General features: G+C 36.7%; 2 protein-coding genes across 2 annotated transcripts; both read right to left on the bottom strand.

Moving 5' to 3' along the window:
* Positions 1-582: 582 nt before the first annotated feature.
* Positions 583-2,369, bottom strand: LOC135684673 (uncharacterized). Its single transcript, XM_065200308.2, has one exon. It carries the CDS (start codon positions 2,209-2,211, stop codon positions 718-720), a length of 1,494 nt encoding a protein of 497 aa, XP_065056380.2. The 5' UTR covers positions 2,212-2,369; the 3' UTR covers positions 583-717.
* Positions 2,370-7,515: 5,146 nt separating this feature from the next.
* Positions 7,516-15,998, bottom strand: LOC135684674 (uncharacterized). The gene is made up of 10 exons (XM_089115800.1): positions 15,851-15,998; positions 14,553-14,614; positions 14,220-14,296; positions 12,912-13,006; positions 12,449-12,504; positions 11,777-11,947; positions 10,413-10,637; positions 9,666-9,818; positions 7,961-8,060; positions 7,516-7,705 (listed from the first exon to the last, which is right to left on the bottom strand). Coding segments are annotated over exons 1-9 (906 nt in total). The 5' UTR covers positions 15,853-15,998; the 3' UTR covers positions 7,516-7,705; positions 7,961-7,995.
* Positions 15,999-17,413: the final 1,415 nt, after the last annotated feature.

Genomic DNA, 17,413 nt, shown 5'->3' with positions numbered 1-17,413 from the left:
AGTGATTGTGTTCTTTGTGTAATGGCAATGGAATGTTCAAGATATTATCCACTCCTTTGTACTGTCCTCTCAATGTTGTAAAATTAAATCGCAAGTAGAGTCAATGGATGGAAATGGTCATCATTCTTTGGAAGCAAACAACAATGTTGGGCACTGAAGAATGGCTTTTCATGACCAATGTGCAAGGAGTAATTGTCAGAATTAAGTCTCGTGGTATTTAGTGACCAATTTCATTGCAGAAGGCTGAACTGAAGAAAGCCAAAAAAAAGGATTTGAGTAAAATACAAAAATTCAAACACATTGCCAATGCTGGAGGAAAATATGCAAACAAATTACTTGTTTTGCAATTCTCAGGATTCAAGACTTTGAAAATCTTGTTAGCAATGATCCCTTTACAAAGGAGACATCTCTACCTGTTTAGGGCATTTTCCTCTGCCTTCACAATTTTAGAGTCACTTCTCATTTAATAACAAATTGGTATGAGTTGGGTTGACAACATGCATAATTTTTTTAGAAAAAATTGATTTTTGTTTAAAAAGCACAGACTTTTGGAGAGTACGGATTACAAAAAGCAACACAAAATAAATGTTGTATATAAGAAATGCTTAATGAAAAATCTGATACACCATCAGCTGGACAGATGTACATACATACAATATATTCATATAAATATACACACCTAGGTTAAAACGAAACAGAAGGGTTGCTAGTAATGAATTAACTGTTTCCTACTGAAGTTTCTATTTTAACTGATTGTTTGTCACTTTCAAACCCTAATGCTGACCATTTAACATTGTAGTGTGACTGGTGAGGGTTAGAGCAGTATTTGCATTTACAGGCTACACATGGAACACCAGCAGCATAGCAAACACAACGGCTATGATTGCAAATGTCAGAAAAATATCTATTGTTTGATGTTCCACAAGAACATTTATATTTGTTCTTACGCATCAAGCTATGGCGATTGCCATTATCAGCTCTGTCCTTCTCAATCAAAGTATCTCTACCCTCAGTAACCAACTGCTTCTTGACACTTCTAACTGAACTTTTCCTATTTCCATGTAGATTCTGTCTTTTAGCTTCATCTACCCTGGGCAATCTTTCATCAAACAGAACTTCCTCGTCATCACACGGGCTCTGATTTCCTGTATTTTCAGAAAAATGCCCTTGCTTTGCATTATCATTTTGATAAAGTCTTCCTTTCTTTGCTAAATTTTTCAGTTCATTTCGCGGAGCTAAGCTTTCATGAGTATCTGCTTGAATACTTCTTCGTTTACGCGGTATACTTTGAAAATTACTGTTCATTTCCATCTCTTGCAAAAGCTGTTGATCAAGATAACCATTCTTCTTTGATTCCAAATTACTCTCTCCATTAATAGGTGTCTCATGATCATTTGAAGGAAACTTCGGCATAATAGATGTCGCATTTTCATTCTCGGTTACTGACATTTTCTTGGTCTTCGTTTCAGCTTGTGTATTTTTGGCATCTTTGATTGCTAAAGGACTTTCCAACTCTGTCACAGTAGCGGAATCGACTCCGTTCTTCCCGTTTCTATTTTCCGATGATACCGTAACTTTTTCAGCTAACTGATCTTGATGAAAAATCCGATCTTCTTTAGCCGAGTAGGTTTGCTTGAAGAAGCCGCCATCTTTACGAAGTCCGCCGCCATCTTGGCTTACTTTGTTTTCACAAGTAACATGGCCGACGTCAATCATTCTTATTTGTCCGGTATCCGCGAAAGAGCTCGGATGTCCTAGACTTCCCTGATTTGATGCTCCCTCGTGTGTAGTGTCAAACAGCGTAGAACCTTCATAAATCAACTCTAAAAGTTGTTCAATTCTGCCATTTCTTTCACAGTCACTCCCATGAAGAAGATAACTCCGCAATAACTCACAAATTTTGGCGTAACATTTTAGGACACAGTTGTGCTGTTTGTTCAGCTCCAGTTCTTCACAATTCTTACAAAACCGACAAGCCGTGAATTTTCCTCGCTTTCTTTCTCTGCAAGAGCCACAAGTCAAGTGAAGACAACCAGTAGAACCATATAAATCCCTGGATATTCTCTTACAGCTTCGGCATTGCAGGGCATGCCTCAGTCTTTTTAGCTTCCGCGCTGTTTCTTCCCAAACTTCGTCTTTGTTTTGGTCAGCCGACGAGCATGAATCAAATAACTGTCTGCAGACCGTTATATAGAGCGAAAGTGCAGACATATCAAAACTGCTTTTAATGACTAAATTTTCTCACAGTAAATCAAACATTATCCTTTTGTATATCCCAAGCATTTGTACAATTCGCGACAAAAATATGGCGTCATAACACCAATCGATATCGAAGCCGAAGCGGAGGATGGAAGGCCTCGGCGTGGGAATTCTCCACGTGACCATCAATTTTCAACGCCTTCTCAGCGACCAACCCCTTGGTTCCGCAGGTATTCTTTCTAAGCGATGAATATAATTCTATGGACGAGGAACAGAAAAGTATATCTGGAAAGGAAAAAAATCATTAAATATGCATTGTTTTCACTGCCATTTTTCCCTATGCCACTTGATTTCAAATTACTCGGTTCAAATCAAACAATTAAATTGAAACAAATCTTAAAAAGTTGTTTGGTGACAGAAACGCAGAAACGGTTAATGTAGCTACGGTATACAAATTTTAATTGGATATAAAGCTTATATTTTTCTGCAGAGAAGTTTTGATTATCTTTTTTCAAATTTTTCAACAATCAATAAACAGTATATCTTTGGCCATTCTATATAAAAGACCCAAAAATGGGGGGAATGGCACCAACAAGCAATTCATGTTGGGAGTTATGGACATAGTTAAAGGGGGCAAAAAACAATAATCGATATTTCTTACTTGCTAGGTCATTTTCAGCTCTTTAGAAGTTATCTAAAGATAATCCTCAGAATGACTTTATAATTGGATGGATAACATTTTTTCACTAATAAGGAGCAACTTTGCAAGGGATTTATATTTAGAGGACCAAAAAAGTTGAGGAGCTTATTTGACTAGAAACAAAATATTTCATAACTTTTATAACAAGATTTTTATAACTGCAAATAATCGAGATATAGAACACCATTTCCATTAAATTGTGCATTCAAAACTCGCATAATTTGTGCTATCCATCCATCAGTTGTTTCATTGAAAATATTGCTCAGCTACAAATTGCATATTTTCTTCATATTATTATGTGTTTCACAATTTTCAAAACTCCTGAAACTATACCAGGTTTAAAATTATAAGAATAATTTTCAGTGCCGTCGGAACGAAATTTATATTGGGGGGGGCTGCCCATTGTTTTCCTTCTCATTCAGTACACTGTTATAAAGGAAAGATATTACAGTTTGACAATTATTGGGGGGCTCCAGCCCCCTCAGCCCCCCGGTTCCGACGGGCCTGATTTTAGAACATATTCAGGCTCAAAATGAAAATTTCTTAAGAATATAGAGGCTGGACACACGGAAGCTTGCACTCGAAGAGGGCAACGGGGGCAAAGGACAAAGAAAAAGGCAAGGGGGCTACTACCCCACTGCCCCCTGAAGCAGGTGCCCTTGGTTGGACAGAATTTATAGGATTCTTATAGGAAAAAGTGTATTCGTCTCAGGGAATTTTTTAACATATAAAGTGATGGGGAAATTCCCCACCAGCCCCTTTCATTGCCCCACCAGTGGAACATGCTTGCCCCACCACTAAAGTGCCCTAATGATTCGGTGACTTTTTTACTTTTGCTTTATTTGAGATATTGGTGGATGAAATCTTCATTAAACAGGTTTCAAATCTCAATTCATTTTTCCCAGGAACTGCTGCTTTTATAGGCGATTCCCCTAGAATATTTTTGAAAGCCTGTTTCTCTGTAAATTCTACCTTTATCTATATGCCCTTTTCTCAAATGCCCCACCAGTGGAAAATTCTTAAAAAATGCCCTGAGTCGTCTTCTAAACAAAAGTTTTTCTTTAACCTAAATTAATCTTCTATCTTGCTCTTTTTCATTTCCTTTCCTTTCCAATTTTTAGGCATGGTAGCCCTTCAGTTAGGGAAAAACTGATTTACAGGGGGTCTTGCATTCAAATACCATTTAATTTAAAATAGATTAAAATAAATAAAAGGAATTTGAAACATTCGAAATAAATACTGCGACTCGTACAATGCAGGATTTTATTAGACCTTCCTTCAATTTCTTTAGGCTTTGTTGAGCTTTTGGCATTTTCATAATATGGTCAATTTCATAATATAAGAATGCAGTACGCGAGAGGTTTTGCTTACCCTAGTGAACATGTTACTCATATAGGACGGCAAATGGTCGAGGTGGTTTTCAAATCAATGGCCATTCAGGGATTTGAAAACCACCTCGATCATTTTAATTGCTGATCTACTTGAATTCCTAGTTACTTGGTATTTTTGCCCATTTAAAGGCTGGTTTTCATACAACGTATTTCGACGTATTTCATCGCAATTCAGAGTTTACGATCAAATAAGATAATTTCCATTATTTGAAATCTACCAAATTTTATTAAAACCATCTATCAAAAATAATCCTAATAGAACTTGATTAATTAATTCACCGTAATTCATCGGAAGAAATCAAAATATTTTGCTTCTCCCGGCAGGGCTTTTTTCTTGTACAGTTCTACACAAAATGTGCAGTTCTAAAAGTTTTTTGTGCAGTTCGAAAGAAATATTTGTGCAGTTCTAAAGAAATATTTGTGCAGTTCTAAAATATTACTTCAGACAACAAAAAATTCAGGAAAGCTTTTGCAGAGAAAAACAAACAAAATGTTAAACCATAAAACGCAAAAAGGATAATAAAGATGGCGCTCAAATTAAAAAGACACCCATTGGGATATAGGAATTATAGATAAAGAAGCATTCGTTGTGGTTCATACACCACATTGATATTTCTCCAAATATATTTCTAATGGACAACCAGAATGCTCCCAATTCTAAGTACATTTTCCCAGACTCTTTTAATTTGTGATGATAACAATTGATTATAAGCAATATTGTTGAAAAAATAGCTTAACATAATGCATAACATGATAATTATTCAATACATTTGATTATTTTTTGCTGCACGACTAACTCAATATCTCTACTGAGTCAATGGTGGCAAAAAAGTTGAATAAGAAAAATTTACTCGGAGTTGATAAAGATCTGTTTCCAAACTGGTGGAAAATATGCAGCACACTGCTAGGAATGACGAAGCTCTTTGTTTGTACCGCAGTTATTTTGTCTTGAGCTCTTCTTGTGCCGACAGGTATTCCTTGCACCGGCATTCAAAGTTATTGAAAACATTGCTGCTTTGAATGGAAAAAACAGAATTTCAACGTGACTTGTGTTCCTTGATTCTCCCGCCATCACGCAATGCATCACATCTTGTCACAATGCATCATTTTATATTAAATGTAAAGCGTCATATGAAATTTGAAACGCATGTTAAACTTGACACGCCACATGAAATTTGAAACGCCATACAAAACGAAACATCACTAGGCCCTAGGCCCTCGACGCAACGAACAAGATTTCAGGAAGAACTTCTGACACACTTAAAGGCATTCGACACAGGTAAAAGTGGCTTACAGCCACTTGACCACGAGCGGTTGACTAATCAAATTGCGCACAGAGAAAAACACGTGAAAAATCGGTGAAATCCTAGAGCAGCGCGCAGTCGTTCCATGTGAGCGGTTTCAATACCTTCCTTGTGCGCGTGCTCTGCTCAATTTGGCCTAAGTTAGTTTTGGATTCGTTCCAGTGCGGCCACCTAAATTGCCACTGAACCAAATTCACTAATCCCTCAATGGTTCCGTCGTCCTGCCCCAGATTTTCTGCTCTGACAAAGATAATGAGTTTTATATCAGAAATCGCTGCGTTCAGGGCAGGGGCGGATTTAAGCAACAATGATTGGGGGGGTGTTAGACACCCCTTTTGGTGCCACACCTTTCTGTCACTGGTAAATGATGGAAACGCCCATTTTTGAAATGTGGTTTTTCACTGTGGCGTAGCCAGATTTGGAAGAATGGTAGGCCAAAGAGGAAGATATTTTTGCTGATCACACCCCAAAGAATTTGGAAAAACACCCATTTTGTAAAAGCCATGGCGTTTTTTCGTGGCAATTTCCCTTTATTCAACGTCATAGGTGGCTGACCATATTCTACAACTGACTATTTTCTTCACAATTCCACTAACGTTTAAATCCTGAATTGTGTAAGGCGAGGAATCTCTACGTACAAAAAGTGATTTTCCAAAGTTGTGATCAAATATCTAAAAAAATTAACAGTATTCAAAAGTTTTAAACCAAGTCTGTTCTTCTTGGAGCAAAGTCCACGACAAGCATTTCAGATTCCAGTTTTTTTAAGGATTGGACTGCTTTAGCATTTTAGCTTTTATTTTATAACGAATGTCTCAAGAACGTGAAGATCTTTATATACAAACCCAAAAACGAGGGGAAATTACTGAACATTGAGGCTTACTGAAAATTTTTGCGACGAAGCCCTTGAGATCAGCTTAAAATACATTCGAGAATATCCCCCTTTCCCCCGCTACGCTACTGATAAGAAGATTGGTACTGATAAAAAAATAAATTAAGTAAAATCTTGGCGTTACTTTGTTACTATTGACTACCAATGAATGATTTTTACCGAATGAAAGAAAATTTACCAAAGGATACAGAACTATTGGGGGGTGTCGCACTAAACTTAAAAACTTAAGTAAATTCATGACTAAAAATTATTAACATTACAGTATTGTAGAAACTGATTTCAAAATTTAAGCAGTTTGTTTCTAGAACCGGTTCTTAGCAGCCAAATTTTGCACAAATCTCCCTAACTTCTTAAAAAAACATCTTCAAAATCTTGCCATAATTATCAATATATATATCAAACAATGAAAACAACCAAAAAGCGGAAAGCGTGAGGAAAATTACAGTGGGGATTGATAAACTGGTTTTTCACAGTGAGGTGTGATCATTGTTTTTAAGATAATTAATATTACATCAACATAGATGCTACTTCAATAGATTTGCGAAATCATTGCTTTATAGCTGTGCCACAGGAAATTATCAGTGGCCCCTTATTCCCAGTAGCAACAACAGCTTCTGGAGAGTGAAGAAGTAATGGTCGGAAAATACATTACATTGCAGATATTATCACAGCCGTCTCGCACAATCAACAATGTTTAGTGCTAAACCCTTCTTGCGTTATTTATTACTCTTCTTGTGTAGTGTTATTTCCTAGCACAATGCTAGAAACATGACATCCCCGTGCAAAGTTCATTTCAGTCAATTTTAGAAGAACAGGGTAGGCCATGTGTTGATAAAATTGAAGAAGAAAGTTACTCCCCCACCCCTGTAGCTTTCCTTAGTACCACACCCGTTTACAACCACGTTGCAGTTAAAAGGTGGCCTTGAGACATTTCAAATTGAAAGTGAATTCGTGACATTGAACATCAAAGGATTCAGAGGGAAGGTTCGATTCTTTTTACTTGTGCAGGTAAGAGGCAAGAGAGCGTGCAAATTCTTGCAATCATTTGATAATCTAAACTTAAATTTCTGAAATAAATAAATCATGAACTCTGTGCATGTAATTTGCTACTTTGCTTAAGGTGCTAATTTGAACCAAATATTGTCCCCTTTTGCAATATCTCTTCTAAGGAAGCTCTGTTTATAATAAACGAAGTCTACTCTTCACATTGCTTTCATCTAACCTAGAAGAGAGAATTCGTAGCAATTTTAATTAATGCTCTATCTATTTTTTGCAATTATCATTATGGCAATAATGGGTCCGTTATGGCAGTAAGATTTACATGATATGAATAAAAAACGCAAAGCAAAAGAGTATAAATAGACCTTATTTAGAAATAGTGACAATCTCTCTAGTAAGCTTTCTTGAAAGAAAATAACGTTTCATAGTCTAATTGACTAAAAAATGTTACAATAACTAGATTTTAAAGCAAGCTTACCTATGGTGAAAATGCACTCTAGTATTTTTGAACCATTAGGCTGGGAGAACAAACTTTTCACGTTTGACGGGGTTTGACCACGGTTTTGCTGTGCTAGGTTCTGCATATAAGAAAGAATCAGTATTGATAAAATTCACAGCGATTCGTGCAAAAATACATGTAATAATAAAGAAACAATAATAACATGAAACAGTAAAAGCAAGAAAATAGAAAGACACAAAGCATACTGCTGTTTTTTGCTCTTGGCCCCATTCAGTCTACATACATGGCATTTTCTTCCCAACATACTCTCGTCTCCTTTTTTAACATTGTTTGCGTTTCGTTCTTTCCTTTTTGATCTACTCCATTCTGCTTCTTGCTAAATTAAAAGGTGTCCTACGAAGCTTTTCCTGGGTTTCACCTTAATAACTGATCCAGCTTTCAATCTGGCAATCCACAAGGCAAGTATTTTGTCAGAAGTCAACAATTTCATTTATCAACATTAAATCATTACCTAAGAAATCGAGCATGCAAAGATTTCTATCATTGAGATAAAACGATCAAAATAATAGCTCCAATGAATGCGGTTTTATGGTGAACAACGAGCATCTTGTATCTGCATCTTTTTAATATGCTGCTCAATGTAAATCTATAATAACACCTTTTTATTTCTGCCACTTCTTTTTTCAAGTAGACAACTGAAGAATGTTATTCTATCAAGCAAAACTGCCGAGAATGGCCCCGGTGTCTCTTGGTGACCAAAATCTACGGGAAGTTCCAACTCAAAAGAGTCTAATTCCAGTACAAGCGTGCAAGGAACCGTCATAACAAGAGGGATGTAATTCCTTTGGGAAGTAGATGTTTTCAATAAGGAATCAGAACCTGATTTGACGATTCTGACCTTTCTAAAAATCTGGGAACCCTGTCTAGATGAGGAGCTCTGTACAAGTCTCTTGGTTCAGAAACCACGGATATTTTCAAGACCATTATTCATGCTTTTTCGGGAGATAAATCATCCAGACCATGCACTAGCCCCTGTTTCGGGGTCATGGCACGCGCGTATTATCACCTGAAACCCTGGGCGGGAAGTTCAAGAGTCGTGTACCAATGATCTCAAAAAAAGACTGGATCGAGCTACTCAAGCCCAGCGTTGATTCCACATTGCAGAGTCCATGTTAGGACCTTGCTGTATTGCTTGGGACCAAAAAGAATTCATGTTGGTTTTAGATTAACTTGCTTTTTCATAACAAAATCCAAAATTAGCATTCACAACAAGATTTTGTGATTTTCGAATTGCTTGCCGTGGTAATTAGTTTATGTAAGAGGGAATCCACTGTTCACTAACACTAATTTTCCTAGGTCTGTTCCTAGATTATTTAAGAATTCGATGATTCATGCACAGTCAAAAGCGCAGCACTGTGTGCGTACCGTTTTTACCAACTGCAGCCCTAAGCTTTATGCGCTAGAAGTCCCAACATGAAGAGATTCGAACAATTCCTCGTGCCGATGTAGGAGAACAATAGGCAATGATATAGGTTGTTCGATCCAGTCTTTCTTTGAGATCAAACAACTGTGCGATTACTGTTACTAATGCGCATGTGTCATGACCCTGCGAAATTAAGACGGTACTGTTTCGAAATAAAATACTGAAGGCTTCGTCTCCCGAATAAATGTTGCATGTGAGAATGGGGGCATTTTGATGGCATCTATTTTTCTTGAGCCTTACCAGTTGTTAACGTGTAAACGCTATTTGCATGGTCCATTCCAACGCAATCGTACGAATTGTAAGGACATTTGAAGAAATCTTTTGCAAGGCATCTTTCCGAATTTCCGTCTTTAGCGTAATTTATGCTAGATTCATCTCCAGTCCAGCATTCACCTTAAAGAAATTGTTTGGATAGGAAGATTACATTCAAGAATGAAGAAATTCAAAAGAATTTCGGCATAACATAGGGTGACCATTTTGGCACACGTTTGTCACTGTAGTGAGAAGATCAAATGCATGGTGATTTTGTACAGCCTACTTTATTAACGTTGAACAAAAACCAGAAAATTTACTCGAAAAAGCAATTTAAGGGCACGATGAAACTGGACGACTGGCTATTTTCTACTGTATTGTCGTATGCACTTGTAGGGAGGGGCCTTAAAATCAGCATGCATTTTCATTAGATGTTATTTAAAGGACAGTGCCATTCCTATCATACGCTTGTTTGACTATCTGTAAGATTAAGAAAGTTTTATTCACAAGTTTCATACGACTGAAGAAGAATAAAGCCAAAAATGAATATCTAACCCATTCCTCAACGTTATAAAGAATTGATGAAATAAAACCAGGGGCTGCATTCACATAAACAAGGGGTTTTATTTACATTCTGCCTCCCAATGACGCTTGAGCTTACTACGTTACGTCAAGGAATGGAATAAAATAGAATAGTATTCATTTGTGCCTGTCCAAATAAATGGCAAAACACACCGTAAAATTGCAGTGAAAATGTTTTGCGTCCAAGCTTTTTGGCCCTCTCGGCACATCGGCAAATCATCTGGGGTGAGTAGGTGTTCCAGTTTTTCCAATCAATCAAATGCATGTTCCAGTTTGGGATAGTGTAGTCACGTTCGTTCATGACGTAGTCTGGAAGTGGTCTTGGCACAGCTTGCTTGTCTTTAAAACACCCAACAGGTTCGTAGTAAGTGTCGCAGCCTGAGCGAAATTAAGATTTTTTTATCTCAAGGTAATGGCAGCAAAAAATATCCATACAAGTATGAATTAGTTGTACGGGCTAGAATTCCTTACACATCTTGAATCAGAGAATACTTTTTATAACAACACATCTTTTAAGTTCACCAAGGTTGGATTCGCCAACAATTATAACAATGTAAGGGCATGACTAGCCTCTGATGAAAAAGTAGAAGAAATAAAGCGATGTTCTTTTACAAATTTTTTCTAACGTTAACAAAACAGAGCAGAATGAAAAATTCCACAAAAAATATCACGCAAAACTGTTTTTTTTTGTTTTGAAAAAACATTATAATGTGTAGTTGAAGAAAAATAATTTGTGAAACAAAAACAACATAAAGAGAACTCAAAAAAATTAGAACATTGAGCCTTTTGAGAAATCATCTAGTTTCAAAGATGAAAGTGTACATCTTTCCCAAATCCCAAAAACCTTTCGATTTAGAATCCTAGCAGGTTATGGAGGTCAGTTAGTAGCGTTGATAATTGGCTTTTCATTTAAGAGATAGCGTGAGAATAACAAACGTTAAGAAAATATTACTAGGTAACATGGTAACATGTTTACTAGTAAAGTCAGCAAGTCTTGGAACTTCAATAGTATTTTGTCATTCGCATAAGCTGTTTCTCACTCCCCTTGAAACAATGTTAGCTTATTCTCTACAGAAATAAAATATTCAAACGCAACCGAAAAAATTGATTAGCTTGAAAATGGGTGGATTTCTAATATTGTTTGGGGAAAGGGGGCAACTCGGCTATTTCTATAGTCATGAAATGAAAATATCTCGAGAATTGACTGAAACTGCTCAGGTGTTCCAAGTACATTTTGCAAGCAGTAGAGCTGACACAGGGGACACTGTTTTAGTTGACACAATGTTTTCAATTAAAACAATATCCTTTTTTTGAAAAAATTTTGGTCATAAACTACCCCTCGTTCAAATTTTTTGATTATTTAGATTTTAAACAATAGTTGCAATAAATAAACTGATGCACTAAATTCCCTTAAAAGACTAATTTGTTTATCATTGAGACGGTAGATAAAATTTTCTACAGTTGTTTCAAGGCTCACGTTCTCCATCCAACAGAAATGAATTTCAAGGCACCCGTACCTGTAGGTGCCACTTTATATACGAAGTTTGTTAGTGTTTCACCCGAACAAGCAATGTCTGCTCCATTTTCGCATTTACCCCATATCTCGCGACGTGCATCATGTACGCAGTTTTTGGACTTTCCATGCTTAGCATAATCCAAGTGGCCTCTCATGCTGCCCCAGCATTCCCCTGGAGAAAACATAAAATTGACCCGTAAAAAAGCATTAATTCATTTATTGGCTAGTTTATAGCCAATATGTTTTAAAATGTTTGCTTTTTCAAAGCCATTTTCAAGTTCTGTACCACCAAAGAACTGTTCACATCAATTTTTTATCAAACTGAAAAAAATTTACCTAATTTGAATTGAAAAACGTTACCAGATGCACCTTCAGGCGAAACTAAGGATTCCAGTATGAAAGAGTTTGAAACAAATAGGCAGATAGTGACGCAAATGCCATTTATCTTCAAAATCATCCGAGAAGTGCACTTATGGAAGCTTCTTTTTAAATTATTACTCAACAATCCCAATTAAATTTTCCTTTACATCATTAGGGTCTTAAACTGTCCTGTCAATAATCTTTGCAACGCAAAGCATTTAGGATTAAAGCAAAATAAGTTAAAACCAGTACTGTTTCTATTCGACCTGTTCGAAAGACGAGGCTTTATCTAACTGGTACGCTCGCTATTTACCATAAAACTGAATTCCCATGACTCTAAATCCTTTCTTAAATGCAACTTTAGCACAGCTAAAAAGGAAGTATGAGGTAATTTATAGTTCATAAAGCAAACTGTATTAAAAAAGATATAATTTTAACGGCTATACTGATTATGGTGGTAATGACGATTAGCATGAATATAATGTCGTTGTGGTGTTAACAAAAATTTCAAAATACTCTGGGTATTTAAAAGCCAATACCTTTTATATAGCAGAAACTTTGTTACCTTTAAGTACATCTTCAAACTTTGTGCAATTTTCCTTTCATAAAAATTACAAAATACCCATCAATTTCTATTCATTTTTGATAGCGATTGCTTTATGGAACAGATTTCAATGAAAGTAAAACGCTCCCTCATATCCGATTGGCCCGTCATTGGAAGTAGCTATTCACTGAAATATTTGAACAGCTTGAAGAAGTTATGAGAAAAAACTTACTCGCAGATAAATTTTGGTAGGTAGTCTTTCCAATTTCCCCAAGAAATCGAGTATCCCGCATAAATGTCACGAGAGCTGTCTCTGGCATTCAAGATCTAGAACATTTTCAAGACATTTCAAAATCCAGACTAAAATATCTTGAAGAATAAGAAATGTAAGAGAGAAAAAAATAAAAGAAACAGAAAATTACTCTGTTTGCGAGCATGCACTGCTTTATCGCTACCCGTGTTCGCTTATTGATGTTCCTCAAAGGGGGTAAGTAATACCCAGCTCCCCCTCAGGAATCATAAACTGGCTTTTCACTGGACAGATATCGCATCATTTACTGCTAACTCAGCAAAAATGATGGTCGGCACAGATTAAATTGCAATGAGTGTGGGTGAAATATTTGACAATTTTATCCAATTAAAAAACCCCCAAAGTCTCAAATCTCTTTAACAAACAGGTCTTCCTCTCGTTTTCCATATTTAATTTCTGTTCACTACAACTTTCACAATCACTTCTTTCCCAAGCGTTCGTTTTGTTACCCTCCGTACCAGAGCCACATCAATTCGAGCGCAGAAATTAGAGGATATGAGTGGACGCTCCTCCTCTTCTCAGCTAGACGCTCCTCCGCTTCTCAACTTGGTTCCCTATCTAAGCATTTGAACTTCTGTGGCTCTGGTACCCAGACTATCATTGTGCATACATCGCAGTGTTTATGTGCGCAACAAGTATCATCACGCAAAAACGAGCTTTGCGGTTCGCAAGTACCTTCTAAAACGACTCGGTGGCCCTGGGTATATGACGGCTAATAACGACGGGCGCTACCTACATGAATGCAAATTTACCCATCCCCTCAAAGATAAATGTGTCTGTCCCCTACCATATTTACCTGCTATCCCCTGTGGAAAAAATTCCTTGCCGTTCTTGTTACACAGGAGATCCGTGAGTTTGCCTTAATCACGCCTCTTCTGAGGTACCAACAATATACAGTAGTTATGACTATTTTGAATCACCTATCTTAAAGGCATTTGACATGCATAAGTTCAGCAAATCCAAAAATGAATTAGGCCAAATTGATCAGACCACGTGCACAAGAAAGGAATTGAAAAACTGCTCACGTGAAACCACTGCGCGCTGCTATAGGATTTCACCAATTTGCAGAAATGCGGAAAACGTTCACGTGTTTTTATCTGTTCGCAATTTGATTGGTCAACCGCTCGTGGTCGAGTGGCTTTAAGCCATTTTTACCTGTGTCAAATGTCTTTAAAGATAATGGACCTATTTCATGGTTTCCCTTGAATAAGGCGTCTGGATAGTGAATACCTCGGTTGTTAAAGCTCTGTCGTGATAAAGGTCCTCGTAACATCCAACTGGCTCCACCTTGATTGGGCAGGAATCAACTGCAGGAGAGAAAAACGTAACTTCTTTTGAACGATGAAACGAATCCAAGCAAATCCAGGATTAATTTATAGCAATCTAATCCCACTAATGGCAAACAAAAACACAGAAAAAATTGTTTCTTTAAAAACCTTTAAATCTGTTTTACACATTATTATGTGTGCTCACCATAACGCACAAATAGCACAAGAAAGGCTACAAAATACTGTCATTTGATCGATACATTACAAATTTCAACCTAACTAAAACAAAACTTACGTGGGTGTGAACATTCTCCGATGTACACTTTGAGCAAAAGCAAGAGAAAGAGAACCAATGCCCTGAAAGGAATTCAAACTTATAAAGTATAATATTTTGTAATGCAATACAGTGGAATCCCGATATAATGAACCCCGGAAATAACGAACTTCCTGGTATAACGAACTATATGTCTGGTCCCTTGGATTTGGCCTAACAAAATCCTTATAAATTCTCTTGGTATAACGAACCCCGGAAATAGCGAACTCTCGTTATTACGAACCAATCTTTAGGTCCCTTCATCATAGTTACCCTCGATATAACGATTTTTTCATAAATGTTTCATCTGTTTTTTTTATTCATTTTTGTTGTTCATTTATCACTTTCTCTTGGGGGAAAATCATTTTTGTAATCAACAAAACATGCCGATGATACATTTTGAGCAATGGCTGATAGACTCAGTGCACGAGATGAAAGTTTGATTGCGTCAGAAAATACAGCAAATGAGTACCTTGACACTAACGAATACCTTCTTACATATGTGACATTGGCAATGAGCGACGACAAAAACTTATTGAGAGACCCAGATTGAGAAACAGAAAGAAAAGAATGTGAAGCAATCGAAGACATCATTCAGGCACCAACTAGAAGTGAAGTGATATCAGTTTTGCCAATCTCTTGGTCCTAAATTATAAAAGGAAAATTAAGATTTTCATTTTCAATGACCAGCCAGTTGTATTATTTGAATTCACATTGGTTTTTTTGGACTTCAAATGTGCACAGATTTTGTAGATAGCCTAAACAAGCCTACAGCAGATTTTTTAGGCGTGAACTGCCAAAGGACCCAACAAAAACGTTATCTCTCGGTTTAACAAACTTCCGATATAACGAACTATTTTCTGGTTCCCCTCAGAGTTCGCTATATCGTGATTCCACAGTATGTTATATAGATTAATACCCGGCAGCAGACACATTCAATTCGTCCAAAAAATAAGAACAACATAAGAAACAAAGCAAGCTGAAATTTAACAAAACTCTAAAAAGAACCAGAAAAAATCAAAAATGAAAGAAAAGCAAAAGAAAGAAAGAAACGATAAGCAAAGTAGTATTTATTTCTTTATCAAGAACATGTTATGTTCCGACATTAATAAGCACAGGAAAGTTCCTTTGTAAAATAAGAAATAAAATAAGAAACAGGCTTAGTTTATGCGAAAGAATTAGAAGCACAAGGCTAAAACTGGAGCCAAGTGTTCTGATAAAAAGCGTGTACCTGAATTGAACAAGAAAGTCTTTATACAAATGTCTTAAAATGTACTTACATGTTGCTGAAAATCTTTTCTTAAGCACCAGCAGATCTTGAAGGTCCTTCCCAATGTGTATCATAAGCAATGATTGTCTCTCTTTTATACATCTCGGCTGACAATTGACAGCTCTATATTGATTGAACTGCCATCCGGTAGGGACTTCCCTCTACAGCAGCTGCTTTAGCAAGTTCGGCATTAGCGTATCGATCATAAGCAATGAGCGCTTGCAGACAATGCAATAGAAATAAAAAACAAATACTTCTTGATTCAGCACAGTAAAATCAACGACAATTTTCATGATTCGAAAGCTAAAAAGATAACTTTAACAGTTTTTTTCAAATGTGGCTCAAAGAATTGTCTTTTTTCTGAGGTTGTTGATAAGGAAATGTCTCGGTTTGCTCAGAGGAGCTATCTATACAGTCAGATGTCTACGATAAAGCATGCAAATGTTATAAATAGGTTTATCCCTATTCATGTCAAACAGATACCCTTAAACCTTGAAAACAACTGATTCACCTGTTTTGCATAAATATTATCGTAAAATTTCGCCGAAGATGGCATCCTGATTGCACACTTTTAACATCCATATTTCCTAATTTTCTGCTCTGTTGAAATGGATTTTGCGCTGGGCATTGAATCTCTAACTATCAATAAATTGATTATAGAACTGTTAAACTCCATTTAACAGAAATGTTTTGATCTTTTGCATGCATAGAGAAGGCGAAGGTAGTATCGCATAAATATAAGAGCTTTGAATGTTCTTGGTGTTAATAGGAAGCTTTGCAGAGTCTGCTCATTACAGAAATTAATATTTAAATAATTGCATGGGCGAAAAATTGAAAACCCCTAAGAGAAATGCAAAACGGTTCGATTCAATCTGATTAGTAAATCAAGCAAGATTATATAGGTGTGTTCTATCTTTGACTCTTCAACTACAATCCCGGACAACAAGAGTTGAGACTTATCAAGGAAAGTTGACTTATTTCCTCTTTACTTAAAAAAATAACTCCCCCTCCCCCGACTATATGTTGATTGCATGATTTCGAAGAAGAAATTATAATAAAACTACAAATCCAACATTGATTTTTGGGGAAAGCGGGGGATTCAAATCTACAGGGGCAACATAAAGTAGAAAATTGCAAAAAGTTGCGTCTCAACAATTTGTTCAAAGCCCCAGGGAGGTAATTCCATTAGGGCCTGGCAGGGAGGTCCAGTCGATTTGAGGGTCTTCGATGGCTATCAAATGGCTACAAAACGCACTACTTTTCCTTTAACGTTTCTTTCGGATATCTGCATTTAGTCATAAATTTTCGGACGATGGCCGTTTTTCTCTTCAAAAAAGTTGTCTAAGTTCGTTAAGATCAAAGCAAGGTGTGTTAAGTTCAGTGTCTGCTCAAAGTCGAAGCCTATTTGTTTGGAAAACCCTCGTGTGCAAAGGTCATTTAGAATGCCCATTTTGACAACCGGGAACAACTTTGGCAATTTAATAGTATCAAGTAAAAATCTTTGCAAGTAATCCGTCAATGAACGATACTATCTTGCCCGGACTATATTTTTGCTACTTAGAATGCTAGCCAT

The sequence above is a fragment of the Rhopilema esculentum genome, unplaced genomic scaffold (genome assembly GCF_057945365.1).
Source record: "Rhopilema esculentum isolate cy_ngs unplaced genomic scaffold, ASM5794536v1 HiC_scaffold_37, whole genome shotgun sequence".
NCBI lineage: Eukaryota > Metazoa > Cnidaria > Scyphozoa > Rhizostomeae > Rhizostomatidae > Rhopilema > Rhopilema esculentum.
The sequence above is the reverse complement of the archived record's forward strand: the minus strand, read 5'-3'. Positions and strand labels throughout refer to the sequence as shown.